At 43.3% G+C, this 17,971-nt stretch overlaps 1 protein-coding gene across 1 annotated transcript; it reads right to left on the bottom strand.

Moving 5' to 3' along the window:
* Window positions 1–11,960: 11,960 nt before the first annotated feature.
* On the bottom strand, window positions 11,961–14,838 carry LOC115575139 (sulfotransferase 2B1-like). The gene is made up of 6 exons (XM_030407004.1): window positions 14,644–14,838; window positions 13,927–14,123; window positions 13,680–13,806; window positions 13,443–13,537; window positions 12,158–12,335; window positions 11,961–11,977 (listed from the first exon to the last, which is right to left on the bottom strand). Exons 1-6 carry the CDS (start codon window positions 14,780–14,782, stop codon window positions 11,961–11,963), a joined length of 753 nt encoding a protein of 250 aa, XP_030262864.1. The 5' UTR covers window positions 14,783–14,838.
* Between the last annotated feature and the right edge of the window lie 3,133 nt (window positions 14,839–17,971).

Raw genomic sequence — 17,971 nt, 5'->3', positions numbered from 1 at the left:
TGGAAACAAAAGGAGAAACCACCAAGAATGTTGCTTTCTATAAGCCATGTTTACAGTGTATTCAGCATGTTTTCAAATCATTAAAACACTTTAAATATGATGTGAGTTGTTTTCCTGAGAGAATGTATTTACTGTCAGCACCTCCTACATCACATTTAAGATTAACTTCAAATGTAAGAACAGCTTGTTGTTATTGCAGCATTTGATCACTTAGTGTTCTTCCTGTATTTGCAGCAAAGTGACAGCAGACAGCATCATGTAAACAGTATGAAAACTTCTGTCTGATGCTGCTGGTTGGCAGGAAACAGTTTTAATCATTTCAGTGTCAGCAGATGTTTGAAGACATACAGAGAAACTTGGAGCCTCGAGACGAAAACAGCTGCTCAGGAACTGAAACCTGTGAGACAAAATGCAAAAACTACATCTGAGTGTTGAGAGTCAGTCAGTTAATATTAATGAGAACACAGAGTCTCCTTTAAGTAACAGAGGAGAGACACACTTGTCACTGACTGCCCTCTAGTGATCTTATGAAAGAAACTAACATTATTTTTCAACTATATATTATGACTCATTTAGATTCTACAAAATTTAGAGACATTATTGTCTCAAAATTTTGTAGTAGTTTTATTTCAGTGACCACACTGTTGTGCTGTCTTTGGGCATTTTTATCAACAAATATTCTTATTGTGTTTTATTTCATTTAAAGTTTACTATCAGTGTTTCTCAGGAACAGGTTTAAAATTATATGATTATGTATGATATGAAATACTTCATGCTTTGGCTCCATCAGTCCAGTAAACATGAGTTCTCCAGGTTTTTGTACAGCTGCTCAACCAACTCCAGTCATTGTGGCTCTCGAGCACAATAATAAACAGCAGAATCTTCAGTCTTCAGACTGTTCATCTGCAGATACACCTGCAGTCTGCTGTCGTCTCTCGAGATGGTAAACCGGCCTTTGACTGACTCAGAGTAGTAGATGTAGCTACTGCCTCCGCTGATGTATGCGACCCACTCCAGTCCTTTTCCAGGAGCCTGTCTGACCCAGTGCATATGATAGTCACTGTATGTGAATCCAGAGGCTGTACAGGTCAATCTGTGAGATTCTCCAGGCCTTTTAACAGCTGGTTCAGATTCTGTCAGAGTCTGACCATCAACACCTGTCATGAAGATAAAAATTAACCAAGTAAAATAACCTAATAACACAAACAAAAGCTTCATCATGTCAAGGCCTACAAAGTCTATTGACTTTTGAAGCAGAGTTGTTTCTATTTCACTGAATAGAAACTATAAATTAACTCTAGGAAATCATATGTTCCACTCTGTCCTCCATAAACAGGTTTAATAAAGGATCATTTTGCAATTAAATATATAAAGATAACATTTGACTTTAATATGAAAAAAGTGAGTGTTCTCATTTGTGGTGCTAAATAGAGGAAGTAGTTTTTGTATGACTCTCCTGTTATTGTCTCTCACTGTGTCTCTCTGGCACAGTAATACACTGCTGTGTCCTCAGTCTTCAGACTGTTCATCTGTAGGTAGACTTTACTGCTGGAGTCATCTCTGGAGATGGTGAATCTTCCCTTGACTGACTCGGAGTAATAGATAGGAGTACTAGCTGTGCTTATAAAAGCGATCCACTCCAGTCCTTTTTCCAGGAGCCTGTCTGATCCAGTGCATCTCATAGCTGAATGTGAATCCAGAGGCTGTACAGGTCAATCTGTGAGATTCTCCAGGCCTTTTAACCACTGGTTGAATTTCTGTCAGAGTCTGACCATAAACAACTGTTGAGATTAAAATGAGACACATGTCATGCTTAACGATGGTTGCAAAATTAAAATGACGAATCAAGCCCCGTGATGATGTTCACCTGCCCAGCAGACAGTTATCAGCAGCAGTCCTGTCCTAAAGTCCATCATGTTAAACTGTGTGTCCACTGTTCTCTGTTATCCTCTCTGCAGTCAGATAAGTAGAGGAGGAAGACATCTGAGTTTTGCATTGGGGGGGTGGTTCGGGGGGATTTCATTTTCATTGGGAGCATATGAATTTTTACTTTGTGATGTATCATCATAGTTGACCATATTTGATCATATTTATTAGTTTGTCAGGCTGATGGACTATTATTCACAGTGTTGCTCATATTTCCATTCCTAAATATAAAATGTAGAAACTGTTACTCTAAATACATCCATCCATCCATCCATTTTCATCCGCTTATCCGGTGCCGGGTCGCGGGGGCAGCTGCCTGAGCAGGGACACCCAGACCTCCCTCTCCCCGGATACTGCCTCCAGCTCTTCCGGGAGGACCCCAAGGCGTTCCCAGGCCAGCTGGGCGACATAGTCACACCAGCGTGTCCTGGGTCTTCCTCGGGGTCTCCTCCCGGAGGGACATGCCAGGAACACCTCCCGAGGGAGGCGTCCCGGGGGCATCCGAAACAGATGCCCGAGCCACCTCAGCTGGCTCCTCTCGATGTGGAGGAGCAGCGGCTCTACTCTGAGCTCCTCCCGGGTGACAGAGCTCTTCACCCTATCTCTAAGGGAGCGCCCTGCCACCCTGCGGAGGAAACTCATTTCGGCCGCTTGTATCCGGGATCTTATTCTTTCGGTCATGACCCAAAGTTCATGGCCATAGGTGAGGGTCGGAACGTAGATTGACTGGTAAATCGAGAGCTTCGCCTTTCGGCTCAGCTCTCTCTTCACCACGACGGACCGATACAAAGACCGCATTACTGCAGCCGCTGCACCGATCCGTCTGTCAATCTCACGCTCCATCCTTCCCTCACTCGTGAACAAGACCCCAAGATACTTAAACTCCTCCACTTGAGGCAGGAACTCTCCTCCCACCTGGAGGGAGCAGGCCACCTTTTTCCGGTCGAGAACCATGGCCTCAGATTTGGAGGTGCTGATTCTCATCCCAGCCGCTTCGCACTCGGCTGCAAACCGCCCCAGGACATGCTGGAGGTCCCGGCTCGAAGGAGCCAACAAGACCACATCATCCGCGAAAAGCAGAGATGAGATCCATTGGCTCCCGAACCAGATCCCCTCCGGCCCGTGGCTGCGCCTAGAAATTCTGTCCATAAAAGTAATGAACAGAACCGGTGACAAAGGGCAGCCCTGCCGGAGTCCAACATGTACTGGGAACAGGTCTGACTTACTGCCGGCAATGCGAACCAAGCTCCTGCTCCGGCAGTACAGGGACCGTACGGCCCTTAACAGAGGGCCCCCGACCCCGTACTCCCGGAGCACCCCCCACAGTACGCCACGAGGGACACGGTCGAATGCCTTCTCCAAGTCCACAAAACACATGTGGACTGGTTGGGCAAACTCCCATGAACCCTCGAGCACCCTGCGGAGGGTATAGAGCTGGTCCAGTGTTCCACGGCCAGGACGGAAACCGCATTGTTCCTCCTGGATCCGAGGTTCGACTATCGGCCGAATTCTCCTCTCCAGTACCCTGGAATAGACTTTCCCGGGGAGGCTGAGGAGTGTGATCCCCCGATAGTTGGAACACACCCTCCGGTCCCCCTTTTTAAATAGGGGGACCACCACCCCGGTCTGCCAGTCCAGAGGCACTGTCCCCGACTGCCACGCGATGCTGCAGAGACGTGTCAGCCAAGACAGCCCCACAACATCCAGAGACTTGAGGTACTCAGGGCGGATCTCATCCACCCCCGGTGCTTTGCCACTGAGGAGCTTACGGACTACCTCAGTGACTTCGGCTTGGGTGATGGATGGGTCAACCTCTGAGTCCCCAGCCTCTGCTTCCTCTATGGAAGGCGTGTCAGCGGGATTGAGGAGATCCTCGAAGTATTCCTTCCACCGCCCGACGATGTCCCCAGTCGAGGTCAACAGCTCCCCACCTCCACTGTAAACAGTGTTGGTGGAGGACTGCTTCCCCCTCCTGAGGCGCCGGATGGTTTGCCAGAATTTCTTCGAGGCCGACCGGTAGTCCTCCTCCATGGCCTCCCCGAACTCTTCCCAGACCCGAGTTTTTGCTTCCGAGACTGCCCGTGCTGCCGCACGCTTGGCCTGCCGGTACCCGTCAGCTGCCTCAGGAGTCCCCCGGGCCAGCCAGGCCCGGTAGGACTCCTTCTTCAGCTTGACAGCAACCCTTACTTCCGGGGTCCACCACCGGGTTCGGGGATTGCCGCCGCGACAGGCACCGGAGACCTTACGGCCACAGCTCCGGACAGCCGCGTCAACAATGGAGGTGGAGAACATGGTCCATTCGGACTCAATGTCCCCAGCCTCCCTCGGGATCTGGTCAAAGCTCTCCCGGAGGTGGGAGTTAAAGATCTCCCTGGCAGAGGGTTCTGCCAGACGTTCCCAGCAGACCCTCACGATACGTTTGGGTCTGCCAGGTCTGTCCAGCTTCCTCCCCCGCCAGCGGATCCAACTCACCACCAGGTGGTGATCAGTTGACAGCTCAGCCCCTCTCTTCACCCGAGTGTCCAAGACATACGGCCGGAGGTCAGATGACACGACCACAAAGTCGATCATTGATCTCCGGCCTAGGGTGTCCTGGTGCCACGTGCACATATGGACACCCTTATGCTTGAACATGGTGTTTGTTATGGACAAACTGTGACTAGCACAGAAGTCCAGTAACAAAGCACCACTCGGGTTCAGATCGGGGAGGCCGTTCCTCCCAATCACTCCCCTCCAGGTAACACTGTCATCGCCCACGTGGGCGTTGAAGTCCCCCAGGAGAACGACGGAGTCCCCGGTTGGAGCACTCTCCAGTACCCCTCCCAGGGACTCCAAGAAGGCCGGGTACTCTGCACCGCTGTTCGGCCCATAAGCCGAGACAACGGTGAGAGCCCTATCCCCGACCCGAAGGCGCAGGGAAACGACCCTCTCGTTCACCGGGGAGAACTCCAACACATGGCGGCTGAGCTGGGGGGCTATAAGCAAGCCCACACCAGCTCGCCGCCTCTCGCCGCGGGCAACTCCAGAGTAGAAGAGAGTCCAGCCTCTCTCAAGGAGTTGGGTTCCAGAGCCCAGGCTGTGCGTGGAGGTGAGCCCGACTATTTCTAGCCGGTACCGCTCAACCTCCCGCACCAGCTCAGGCTCTTTCCCCCCCAGTGAGGTGACATTCCATGTCCCCATGGCTAGAGTCACCATCCCGGGATTGGGCCGCCGGGGCCCCCGCCCACGACCGCCACCCATATCCCTCTGCACCGGCCCCGTCTGAACCCTCCCGCGAGTGGTGAGCCCACGGGAGGGCGGGCCCACGTTGCTCGTTCGGGCTGCGCCCGGCCGGGTCCCGTGGGCAGAGACCCGGCCACCAGGCGCTCGCCTGCGAGCCCCAACCCCAGGCCTGGCTCCAGGGTGGGGCCCCGGTGACGCCGATCCGGGCGACGTGCACGTCCTTGGTCTTGTTTTATTCATTCTAAATACATTTAGGGGGATTTAGTCCCGACTGCTATTTCTTTTTTACTTTCTCGTAATTTTTTTCTTTTTGTCTGACGATTGCCAGAGGGACACAGTTCATTCTCAATAAATTAACGAAAGAACCCATTTTCTTACATAAATGTTTGGAGTCTTGTTCTGGACTGAAGTTTGCTGATTTTCTGACTGCAATCTGTCGAGTGTTTGACACAGAATCTGCTTGACTGTGTGTTCTTATTTCAATGAAAAATGTGTCAGAATCAAACAAAAATGTAAATGTTGTCAATGGTCATGAATGAATGGACAAACAGCAATGACAGAAATGGGTGAAACTGTAATACCTGATATAAAACAATACAACTGAGGGCATAAAACTTGATTCAATAAAAGATACTGCTGCATTTACTCTCTTTTATCATCAAGAAATTAGTTTATCTTATATGCATTAAAGACTTGAAAGCACATACAATTTGATGTCTTAAACTACCAATATATTTGTTGAGGTAAACAGCAGGCCAACCCAATCTCTGCCTGAGTGCATCATGTTGGAGTACGCCTCTAAGCCTGGAGGCAGCTGATTGAGGGCACCAGGTGGAGATGATCTACTAATCATGAGGTTTGAAGGCACTCGCTCACAGGACAATGGAGGAGCAGTGGGTGAGCAGTGTGAGAGGAATGGTTGCAGGGTTGGGACTTTGGAAAAGGAGACTGCGGGACTAAGGCTTGGTTCAAAGGAAGAAGGAGCCGGTGAGCTTTCAGCTATGTGTCTATGCTGCCTGCATTGTGGACTAATTATGTCCACTAAAGTGGCGAATAAGTTATGTGATTAAAGTTGAATGTTATTTAATGTCAAGTGGGTTGAAAACGCATTCAATGACGTGGTGTATTTTTAAAAAAGAATATTCAAGCTAAAAGTAATTTGATAAATAATGTGTGTATTTATGGAAGCTAAAAGATGACAAAATGTGTAAGGTTAAAATCATTCTCAGATACTGCTTTAAAATGTAGTTAATTAATTTTGGGTTTCTAAATATGGGTATTTTTCACTTATTTTCAAGATTAATTTATAGTACTGTACAAATTAAGTATCTGATTTTGGGGTATGTTGATTGATTATGGTTTCTTGGGTTATATTTTTCCTGACTTTCTATCTGTGTTTGTGTTTAAGGTTTTTCACCTGGTATTGGCCTTGGCAACTTTTCAAATAAAAAGAAAGAAAAGAAAGAAAGCTGAATCGTGGTCATTGAGTGATTTCCAGTGGAATCTTCTGAATCGAGCTGCCTTTTCAAGTGGGGGAAGCTGCAGTTTTAACCTCATAAGAGTGTGGGCCACTTGACAATATTTGTGATCCAATACAGGTAAATTACAGGTTAGACTAGTAATAAGATATTGTTATAAGAACTGTAAAATGGGTTTTAATTAAAAAAACTTTAATGCTCCTTAAACAGGACTTTTCTAAGTAACATAACTTTTTAAAAGTTGTAAATTTTCTTAATTTCAGAAGTTTCTTGGGAGATCTTGGACGGCCAAACAAATTTGGAATTGAATTTAATATTAAATATTTCAGTTTAGATCAAATAAGAATTCAATATTGAGTCACAACTCTGAATTTTCATGACTGACGGTTACTCACAAAAATATGATACTGAGACAACTGAATGTTTCCAGTTGTGGTAAATAGAGGAAGTAGTTTTTGTATGACTCTCCTGTTATTGTCTCTCACTGTGGCTCTCTGACACAGTAATACACAGCAGTGTCTTCAGACTGCACATTCTGTCCATTTAGAGTCACTGTGTTGCTGGAAGAGTCTAAATCGATACTGAATTTGTTCTTGAGGGAATCTTTGATGTATGTGCTCCATCCAACACCTCCAAATATAATCCACTCCAGTCCTTTCCCTGCAGGCTGTCTGATCCAAGCTGTAGCATAGTCGCTAACAGAATAAGAGACCTGACAGGTGATGGTCAGACGTTGACCTGGCTGCACAGTCACAGAGGCTGTCTGTGTCAGCTGTTCACACTTCACACCTGTGGCGGAAAACATGTTGAATATTGAATGAGTGTAATAACAGTGAACAGTCAGTGTGCTGTGATCATACTGTCAGTGTCTCTGCCTCAGTGAGACTCACAGGATCCAGCAGCCAGCAGCAGCAGCAGAGCTACAGACAACATGGTTGGTATTGAAGGTGATCTGATGGGAGCTTCTCTTCTTCTGCTGCAGCTGACAGCATGATATCAAGTCTTTATAGCAGACTGTGAGGAAGTTCACTTTGCATAGAGAAGGACACTGACAGGATATAAAAGGAAGATCCACTCTCTTGTCACAAGGAGTCAAAGCTTGAACTTGAACTTTTGTCCTGATACCTTTCAGTATGATGACGTTCAATGTGACAACTTTTGTCCTGATATCTTTCAGTGTGATGACATTCAATGTGACAACTTTTGTCCTGATACCTTTCAGTGTGATGCCGTTCAATGTGATAATTTTTTTCCTGAGGCAGTTCAGTGTGACATTTTTTTTTCGTAGGCCTTTTGGTCCGATGACTATTTTTTATGTGGCTGTTTGGTGCGAGTGTGACAGAGCTTTTCCTGAGACCTTATACCTTTTCATCTGAGGTCTGACGCTGAAGCCTGATCCTGAGGATGTCCTAAAATGTACACCGTACCCAATACTTACATTTAAATACGAGATCTGTGCCACTTGAGGTCGCATTTATTTATTTATTTCTTCTCTTCTCTTTCTCCTCTTTTGCGATTAATCTTGGGATATGTGAGACCACGAAGTTTAGTAGCGGTGCACACTCGAAAAACAGGTGAAAGGAGTGCGCATTTGTGGGCAGCATTATGAGAACACTTTGAATTGGGACATCCTTCGTCACGGAATAGTGACGTAATCGCACTTCAAATGCACACTCGAAGTGTGCAGACCCTGAATTGGGACACAGCTTCGAACTCTGACCTGAACTCTGAGTAAGTGCTGTAGTTGCATTCAAGTTCCAGTACACAAGTGCAGGTGTGGGCCACAGGCCTTCTGGAGTACTCAGACATGTTGGTGAATGTAACCTTAGCCGTTTTTAAACAGCGTCTCCGCATCATCTCCGGAGCGGTGGTTCGTCAATTCTCCGCCGATGGTGATTCACACAGAGCGAAGCATCTCCGCCTTCACGTGTGTAATTCACACAGAAAGCTGCGCTGCGGCTCCTAAAGAGGCGTGACGGTACACGTCATGTTGATGACGTCGGTGTTCCCCCAGGTGTTCCCCTGTTAATCCAAACCCGCAACAGTTTATAATTATATGGATGCTGTTATAATGTACAGTGATTGAGATCCTCACCCACCAAACATCCTGGAAAGTGACGGAGTTACATTTTTCGCGCTAAATTACATAATTATAAATAATCACCATCAGTAAACAGGACGCTGTCTGACTCTGTCACTCGCGGGGACGGAGGCTGTTTTCTGGGGAAAGTTCCCTGAAGTCTCGGGCCGGAGGGCTGATGGTCACGGTGATTTATTTTCATCACAAACACTCGGTGAGTTAAAGTTTTTTGCCGGCAACAAACGCTGTTTTTTGAGGAGAAATGTGAGGAAGAGTCGGGAGGACAGGCCGGAGGACGGACGCTTCTCCACATACAGCTGTGGTATTTGTTTTCCTCATATAAGGTACCAAAGACAGTAAAAGTTACTACTTTACTTTTGTTCGGTCCTGTAACGTTGCTTTGTGGGGCATTTCTCTGTATTTAGTTGACTGAAGGACCTGTGCAGTTACCAGACCGCACGACCGACACGCCCTCGCTCCGCGCCTCTGGCTTATCCCTTCACACTGGGACGGCTCACCAATAATGCGGCCCTGATACTACCTCCAGAGGCGGATCAGCGCCGGAGCTACATTTTGTATGCAAACGGCAGTGTGAAAGAGGCTCTTGATTGTGTTTGACAGAAAAAGGTCAGACCCTGTGCAGAACCTAAGGAACTGAACCAATCTCTCTCTGATCAATTTCTCTGACAAATCTCAGAAGGTGAAGAGAGGTGGTCCTCTCTGCTGGTGACAGTTTGAAAACTGAATGTATTTTGTGATACTTCTTGCCTTTGGTTGAAGATCAGCAAGGATCTTGTCCAGCACTCCACCACTGAGAGAATATTCAATAGTTTCCAGGACTGGCTTCCAGCACTTTATTATAAATGCTGGCAGTTGTACCAACTCCTTGTGTGCTATTTCTTCCAACAATCTTTGTAAGTTTAGTTCTGTTGGTAGAGTGGTGCAGTTGTGACTGCTCAGAATGGTGAGAAGCTCTTCCATATCAGCTCCCTTGAAATCAGTCAAAGCCTCTGTAAATGCATCCTTCTCAGTTGGGCTTACATAGTTGAAAAATGCCTCCATAAGGCTGCAGTTTTGTGTAGACATGGAAAGGGCTTCACTAAGAAATGGCGGAGCCAGCTGAATAGGCAAGTATTTAAATCGCTGCCATCCAAAGGCTACAATACGGGCAACAGCTTTCCACTGCCTTTCTTGAAAGGCATGATGCAAAGTGGGGATCTTGTATGTGGTTCCAGAGGTTCTTGATGCATAGAACTTGCTCCAGAAATCAGTGATACAGTCCATAGCAAGCCCACTTCCCATTCCATTCTCCAACTCACCATTTTCTAGCACACGCCTAAATCCAATGTTGGCAACTAGTATATTTTCATTTGAAAATGCCTCAATCATGTCATTAACACAATGCACTGTGCGAATAGTAATTGTCTGCTTTTCAACTATGTTCTCTGGATTCTCATAGAAATTTATAGATGAGCTAGTTGTTGTAGGTGTAGTTTGAACTTGCTTCCTGATTTATGACTTCAAGTGGTGTTGACTGACTATCAAAGGAAGTGTCTGAGTCACCGTTTGTGGGCACAAGGTTGGAAATTTGTTCTTCAGTCAGAGGTTTGGGATTCTCAATTTCTGTCACATGCTGGATTATTCTGCAATCTCTGGTACTGGAGGCAAGGTTGGAATCCACTTGAACTTCAATAACATTATCTGATGGCTGCTGCTCAGAAGCATGGAGAGGCTGATAAATCAGTGTGTCACAAAGAACATCCAAGGAAAGGTTTTCATCATCACCAAGGAAAATAACTTCCTCATCACCAAGGACAATAACTTCATCATCAGGAGATAGACTAAATGGCTGGGCTACAGACACTTCAGATGTCTGAGAAGTTGGGGTAGAATTAGAATTGCTGGTACACTTGCATGCGTGAAAGGGCTGGAGCTAGACAAAGGCCCGTCCGAGGACCGAGAGGACATAGAGCTTAACGTTAGGCCTTTTCAGGTTTTATTTTACTGGTGTCTTTCCTGCTTGTATGTCAGTTAAATGCTATTACACTGTAATATATACACTGCACGTGTACTCTGCTTAGACTATATTGCTTTTCAGTGACAATAAAGTTGTATGAATCTCATCACATTTTCATTCTTAGTCTATATTAGTCTTATGTTTGGCACACACCAATCTGTTTTTTTTTTTTGTTTGTTTTTTTTTTTTATTAAAATGTACAGACTTAATAAGGAAGGACTAAATGACTGGAAAAATGCAAGCCACTTGCTGAAGGTTCATGAGGATAGCCAGGAGCACAATCCCCACATGGCAACATGTAAGGAGTTGGAGGTCGTTTTGCAAAGCAGCTGACAATAGATAAGGCACTCTGAGGCTGAGAGATAATATTTTTGCACAGTGCCTATTTATATTGTATTTATATCACTTGTTTATTTCCTGTTTTTATTTGGTGTGATATTTTTGACTTAAAATAAATAAAATCTTGAATATATACATGCAGTTTCTGTGTGAGTGTATGAAAATTGATTGTGAAATTGACTGCGATGCAAGGGGGCGCCGCCTAAGATTTTGTCTAGGGCACCAAATTATTCAGGCCTGGGACTGGGTATACTGAAAAAAGCATTTGCTAAATCTACAACTGAGAAGTACTTCCTTTCATTAGGTACCTGTGACAGAATTGTGTGGGGAAACAGAACCACCAGTGCTCTGGCATGTACAGTGTCATTCACTGCTTTTGAATCTTGGACAAATCAGCAAGTTGTAGGTTGATTTTCCTGTCGGGTCTATTTTACTGGTAAGATAGGAGTACGACATGGTGAGTCTGGACACGGCAGAATAACCCCTTGATTCAGATAATGGAGTTATCCCTTCAATAAGTTCTGGATTCAATGGGTATTGAGCTTTCCAAGGTCTGAAATCACTAAGACTAAGATGTGACAACCAATGGTGCTGAAGTTTTCATCAATCCTACATCCTATTTGTGTTTTGTCCATAGTTCATTGGGAACATCAGCCAATCATGTACCATCAGCTGACATTTGTGTTGCAATTACAAATTGCCAGTGATCATTCCCCTTCTGTATGTATTAATTCCTAACTACTTTCTGCTCAAACACTTTTCCAAAGTTGGAATGATTTGCCAAAGTGATGGGAATTGATGAAAATATATGTTTAAAAATTATACTTCAATTTAATGACCTGAAAAGGTGATACAGCTCCCCCATATATATATATATATGTATATATATATATATATATCAATCTCCGGCAATTCCTGAAACACAACATGCAAGATGATCATAGTGCAACTGAAGAAATGACGTGTGGCCCCATTTTAGGGTACAGCTTATATGAAATTTCATAAAGATAGTGTGTTTGGCTCTATACTTTGCCCCCAGTAACAGTGGAAATTAAATCGGATTGTATACTATATGAATCATTTGTTGAAACTCACCTTTCCTCATAAATTCAGACTTAGCCAATCTATCAATTTCAAGAGGAGACAAAGAGAAGTTTGAGCTGTTTGTCTTCATGTTCTTGAAAAGACATCGGTCTGCTATCTTCTCGATCACCTCATCGTCCAAAGGTATCTCTAAGAACTGAGCGATTCTGGACACAGAGTCCTTCAGGTCCTGCAATAAACAGACACACACACACCATGTGTGTATTCTCGTGACATTGGAATTGTTTAAATATGTTTAGAATCAGAATCAGAATTTCCTTTATTTGTCCCACAAATGGGAAAATTTCTTCCTCACAGCAGCCAAAGGACAGTAGTATTGTAATAAACAATGATAATAGTAGAAAATAAACAATACAATAAAAAAGTAAGAAATAGAAATAGACTCATATATATGGTAAATAAATAATGTTTTACACTGTTAACAGAGTATTTATAAGCAGTTTGGCAGTGTATTGTTGAATAAATAATAAATCTGGGTATGAAAAATTGTCCAGTTAGTAAAAAAAAACTGAGAAATTATTTATTTTATGATATAGTGCACATGTGATGTCTGTTGGGAGCAATGCTGGTTGTACAGTCTGAAAGCAGCAGGAAGGAAGGACCTGCGATACCTCTCCTTCACACACTTAAGGTGTATCAGCCTATCACTGAATGAGCTGCTGATCAGTCATGGGAGCTGAATGTTCGCTACGTCACGGTTTATTCAGTCAATCTGTTTCAATAAAACAAATTGTGCATTAACTCTGATTCACAAAAGACCAGATCCACTTCAAGCCAACGTACAAACTTTATGGGGATTTTGCAGTTTTCGTAAAATGTCTAATGTGATATTCTTACAAATGTTTTATGGCAACACGGCTATTGTCCTCAGAGGATAATTTGTAAATTCCTTGACCCCAGAGACCTTTTGTGATGGTGCTACATCAGCAGGACAAAATTTCTGCAGTAGGACCCGAAAACCCAGATGCAGACACTCAGGCAGAACAAGTCAAAGGAAAAGGACTTAACTGTTGGACAAGTGGAGAATCAGAGCTCAACCACAGTCTGATCTTCTGGCTGCTGAGCAGCTCCACTGGATCAATTGTGGTTAACGGCTCTTTTGCTCAAGGGCACCTGAGCAGTGGTAATGAGGGAGGGGCAAGCGCTGCCTTCACCAACCACATTAGTCCTGTCTGTCTGGGGATTTGAACCGCCAACCCTCCAGCCACACGTTGCGTCTCTAACCTCTAGGCTACTTCACACTGCCCAAAACTTAAGGCACTGTTAAATGTCTCACCATTATCATCTCTTCATAGGAGATGTGCATCATGTGCTCTTTATCCTCAGCATTCAGCCAGCTCTTCACATGATCAAACCATGAGCCATAGGCAACTAGAAGAAAAAGAAAATCCCAAACACTCCAATATCATAACTGAACATCCATCTATCAGTGAAATGCAGTTCAGGTTGCTGTCACTTACTTTATTGTGTGTTATAATAAAAGCAAATTTCTTGAAATTAGTTTAAGAACAACCTTTTCCATCGAGGAACTTGTGGAGAAACTTGGTCTGTGGACCTGGGCTGACATGATAGGAGGCCTTCTCAAAATAGTGAATGGCAGATGTGAACACATCTTTGGGGTTTCTCATGACATTGATGACCTGGAACGATGTTGTCACATTCATCATTAACATGGCTGTTTGTATGACACCAAAGGTAGAATGTGCATCAATGAAAAGAATGATGATAATAATCAGTGACAAACTTTATGCCAGATTTACCCTTGGCTTCACTTTGAAGAAAGATGGTGGCATCATGTTGTACTGTAGATGTGTAACATACATTCGTGGAGACGGCCTCCCTTCCAAGTTTAGGTCATACTCCAGCCAGGGAACACGATCCCAGTTAGGAGACTGGAGACAGGTCAGATCTCCTCCATTGACTATCAGAGGGACAATCTCTTGTGACCATGTGGTACCTGAGAGCAGGACAGGAGAATTTCTTTGACTTATTAGTTTATCATTTCAGCCTCCTTCAGACTTTCAACAGTCCAACAGTGAATAAATCATTCCAAATCAAATTAGAACAAAACAACAAATTAGGTGTTGTGCGCATTTGTTCGATTCAAGTATTCTTTCTTGTATTCACATTTAATGCTATGAGGGGTCGAGGTGAAGTCTGAACAAGTGAGTCTTGAGTCTGTTTGACAGCATTAAGACACATGTATTTTAAAAACAAACACACACTGTAGTTCATGTTTAATGGTATGTCATTCATTCACAGGTTTTTAGTGGAGTGCTCAAATTGCCTTTAACTCCTCCTATTAAATACACCCTCAGTTAGAAATGCATGAGTGATGGTTAAATACTGGGGTAATGTGAAATAACACTACATTAAGACATGTATTTTAAAAAACAAACACACATTGTAGTTCATGTTTAATAGTATTCCTGAATCCTGAAGTACACAAACATTTGGAAAACAGTTCAAATGCGTACCTGACTTGGGATATGTTGCGATGACGATATCATCTGGCCGAAAAGAAAACTCCTCAAAGTATTTCAGATTCTGTGAAGTATTGAAATGTTTGAGGAAATAGATCCCCTTGTACACAGTGTATAACTCTGCTTCAGTCATAGTTCAGAGAGAACATCTAGCAGATTCCCTGTAGTTAGTATCAGACCGGCACAGGCAGCTGTGGAGTGTCATTCACTGCATTGTCTTTATAGGGTTTCTGTCACTCTACTGGTAAAACATATATGACAGGTTAACCCTCCACATTCTGTATACGCCCCTTGTCCTCCGGTTCAAAAATGACACACCCTCACTAAAGATCTAAAATTAAGCAAAGTGCTTAAAATAAAGCAAAGTGATAGATAGTCACAATAGGGTGGACACTGAATATTCTTTTGTCCGTAACAACGATGCTTGTATACTGCATTATTCATTTTTGCAGCTATTTTAGTCTTAGTCTTAACCTGTAGACATAAAAGCTTCATTAGTTCTGTCAGATTTTAGTTATCTTAGTCCTTCATAGTTTCAGTCCAGATTTAACATTCAGTCAAGTTTTAGTTAACAACAAATCATACGTGATTTACACACATTTCTCATATTTTATTTTTACAACAGGTAACTATATGAAAAAGAAATTTATTTGTGCGACCCAAACGTTTGCTTGTTCATGACAAGTTATAACTGAAAGGCCCTGCATGTTTATTCACAAGCTTTTAAGCCAACAAACTACTGTTAGCTAAGACATTAACCCTGTCAACGTTAGCCTGCAGCGTAACAGTTTTCTTTCTGTGCACTCTCTCTTTAAGATTTTACTATTTACAATACCTCCCTCCCTCTAGGGAGGGAGGTATTGTAAATATTAAAATTATAAGTTTAATTTCTTCTAGTGCCCATTTACACTTGCAGAATGTAGATGAACACAGGCCCCGTCGGTTTATACTGACTTTTAAATTGACTTTTTATGTCAAAATGACATTGAATGATTTTGTCTGCATGTACTATATATGAAGGTTTATATTTGAAGGCACGTGTCAGTGTTTCCTGTAGTCCAACAAATAGTGCAGTCAAAACGGTGAAGGCAAACAAAGTATTGAGGACCACAAGTGTCACAGAAATAGTAATTCAGCATTTAACACATTTTACAATAAATATAGGCATTAATAATTTGTTTACAAATTAATGTATTAATCTATTTATAAATAGACTAAATTACAATTCTTGCAATTTCCTTTTAGGATATGCATTTCCATTTACCTGCTGCTTTTCCTTTTCCTATTAGCTATTTGATTTGCTTAGTCATTTAGCTTCTTTTAGCCTTTCTGTGATACTTAGGTCCTTGAGCCGGTACAACGAGGTAAAACATTGCAAATTAGCTGATGTATAAGCTCTCTGATTATTATCTGAAGACGTATGACATGCCTGGATTTGCATCTAAAATGAGCACACTTCCACCAACTGAGCCAGCTAACTTTTGGTTTAGTGCCTGCTCACTGGGATCCCACTCCCAGTGAGCCAGTTAATCATTGACTCATGTGGATCTTCTAGACTTTCCAAAAGTTATTGGACCCAATGGCTCCAATTAGGGTCCGGGCTAAGTAGGGCTGGGCGATATATCGAATATACTCGATGTATCGCGGCTTGTTCTCTGTGGGCAGTGGTGGACAGTAACGGAGTAAATTTACTTGAGTACTGTACTTAAGTACATATCCAGAGGATTTGTACTTTACTTGAGTATTAGATTTCTGTGGTACTTATTACTCTTACTTGAATACATTTCCAAGACAAATATTTTTACTTTTACTCAAGTTAATTTTTAGGAAGGCTGAAAAGTACTTGTTACTTTCAGGTAGCTCCTTTTTTTTTTTTTTTTCTAAAATACCATTGGACACAAGCTGTGTTTGTCAAAGAAGGAAACCTATCACAGTGCACGCTCTCCACTGGGATCTACGTAAAAGCGGAATACGTCATCCCTCCCCATAAGGATACCACCAAAGTAGCCACGCTCTCGACTGTGTCTGTCAACACAAAACCGCGACAATGGCTGCATCAGATGTAGTTTTTTGTAAAGCAGTGATTCTCAACCAGTGGTCTGGGGGCAACATTGGTCTTTGAGGGGGTTCCAGTTCCCAACTTAGCTAAATGATAGAGAGTTAGTTGGACGGTGCAGGTTCATTTGGTTACAGTTTTAATGATTGTTAATAAACATCTGCATCTGCAACATCTGCTGTCCTCCTGTGATCCCATTCATTTTATTTGTATTTAGGTGTTTCTGCAGGCTTTATATAACATTGTGGTTCTAAAAGCAAGCACATCAGTGCAGGTGGTTTCAAAGAGTTAATTCTCAGAAACAAGAGTTAAAAGGTCCTTAAAGGAGAACTTCGGTCGATTTAAACATGCAGCTTCATTGCTCAAGCTACCCTTGACTTGCCAGTACCGAAGACGCGAACAAATTTGGTCCAGCCATTACAGAGCTCCGTGAACGTAGACGTAGCATTGAACGCTAACAGCATGGGGTCAGAACTTTACACTGTGTTTTAAGCGTCTTAACATGCTCCACATCTCACACCAAAAGTTATGCAACATCAGCAGACACCTTAGCACACAGCACTGTAGCGTGTATGACTCAAAATGAATAAAAAAGTAGTTAAAACAGTGTGTTTGTGCAAGGAGCTACTTACCTGTTTGTTGACATCCGTGTGTTTCGGTAGCTAGACCAAACTAGCATATCCATCGAGTGTGCACTTAACAGGCTTAACAGGCTATTGTAAGGCTCATGGCTCATGACAGGCTGTAACATGGACATGTACATTATGAACATAAACACGAAAATGCTGGATTACGTTTCCGTCTCCGCCAGTGAGGGAGTAAGTGCACGCTCGACGGATTGACTAGCTTGGTCTAGCTACCGGAAGACGCCGATGTCAACAAACAGGTAAGTAGCTCCTATAGAAAAAATTATAGTAATTCATTGATGTGAAAAATAAGAAATTTACTCGTACTCTTACTCTTACTTTTACTTAAAGTAAATTTAAAAGCATGTACTTTTGGATACTTAAGTACCTTTAAAAGCAAGTACTTTTTTACTCTTACTCGAGTAACATGTCGACTGAGCTACTTTTACTTGTAACGGAGTAAATTTTGACCAGTAGTATTTGTACTCTTACTCAAGTACTGGGGTCGAGTACTCCGTCCATCTCTGTCTGTGGGATGTAGAAAATGACTATATCATGAATATTCGAGTATACATTCAATTGTCACGCAGTTGCTTTTAGTCGCGGGCACTGAACTACAGGTTTTTATCACTCTCTCTCT

This window comes from Sparus aurata, chromosome 23 (genome assembly GCF_900880675.1).
Source record: "Sparus aurata chromosome 23, fSpaAur1.1, whole genome shotgun sequence".
In the NCBI taxonomy this organism is placed as follows: domain Eukaryota; kingdom Metazoa; phylum Chordata; class Actinopteri; order Spariformes; family Sparidae; genus Sparus; species Sparus aurata.
This window is presented reverse-complemented; position numbering and strand designations above follow the sequence as displayed.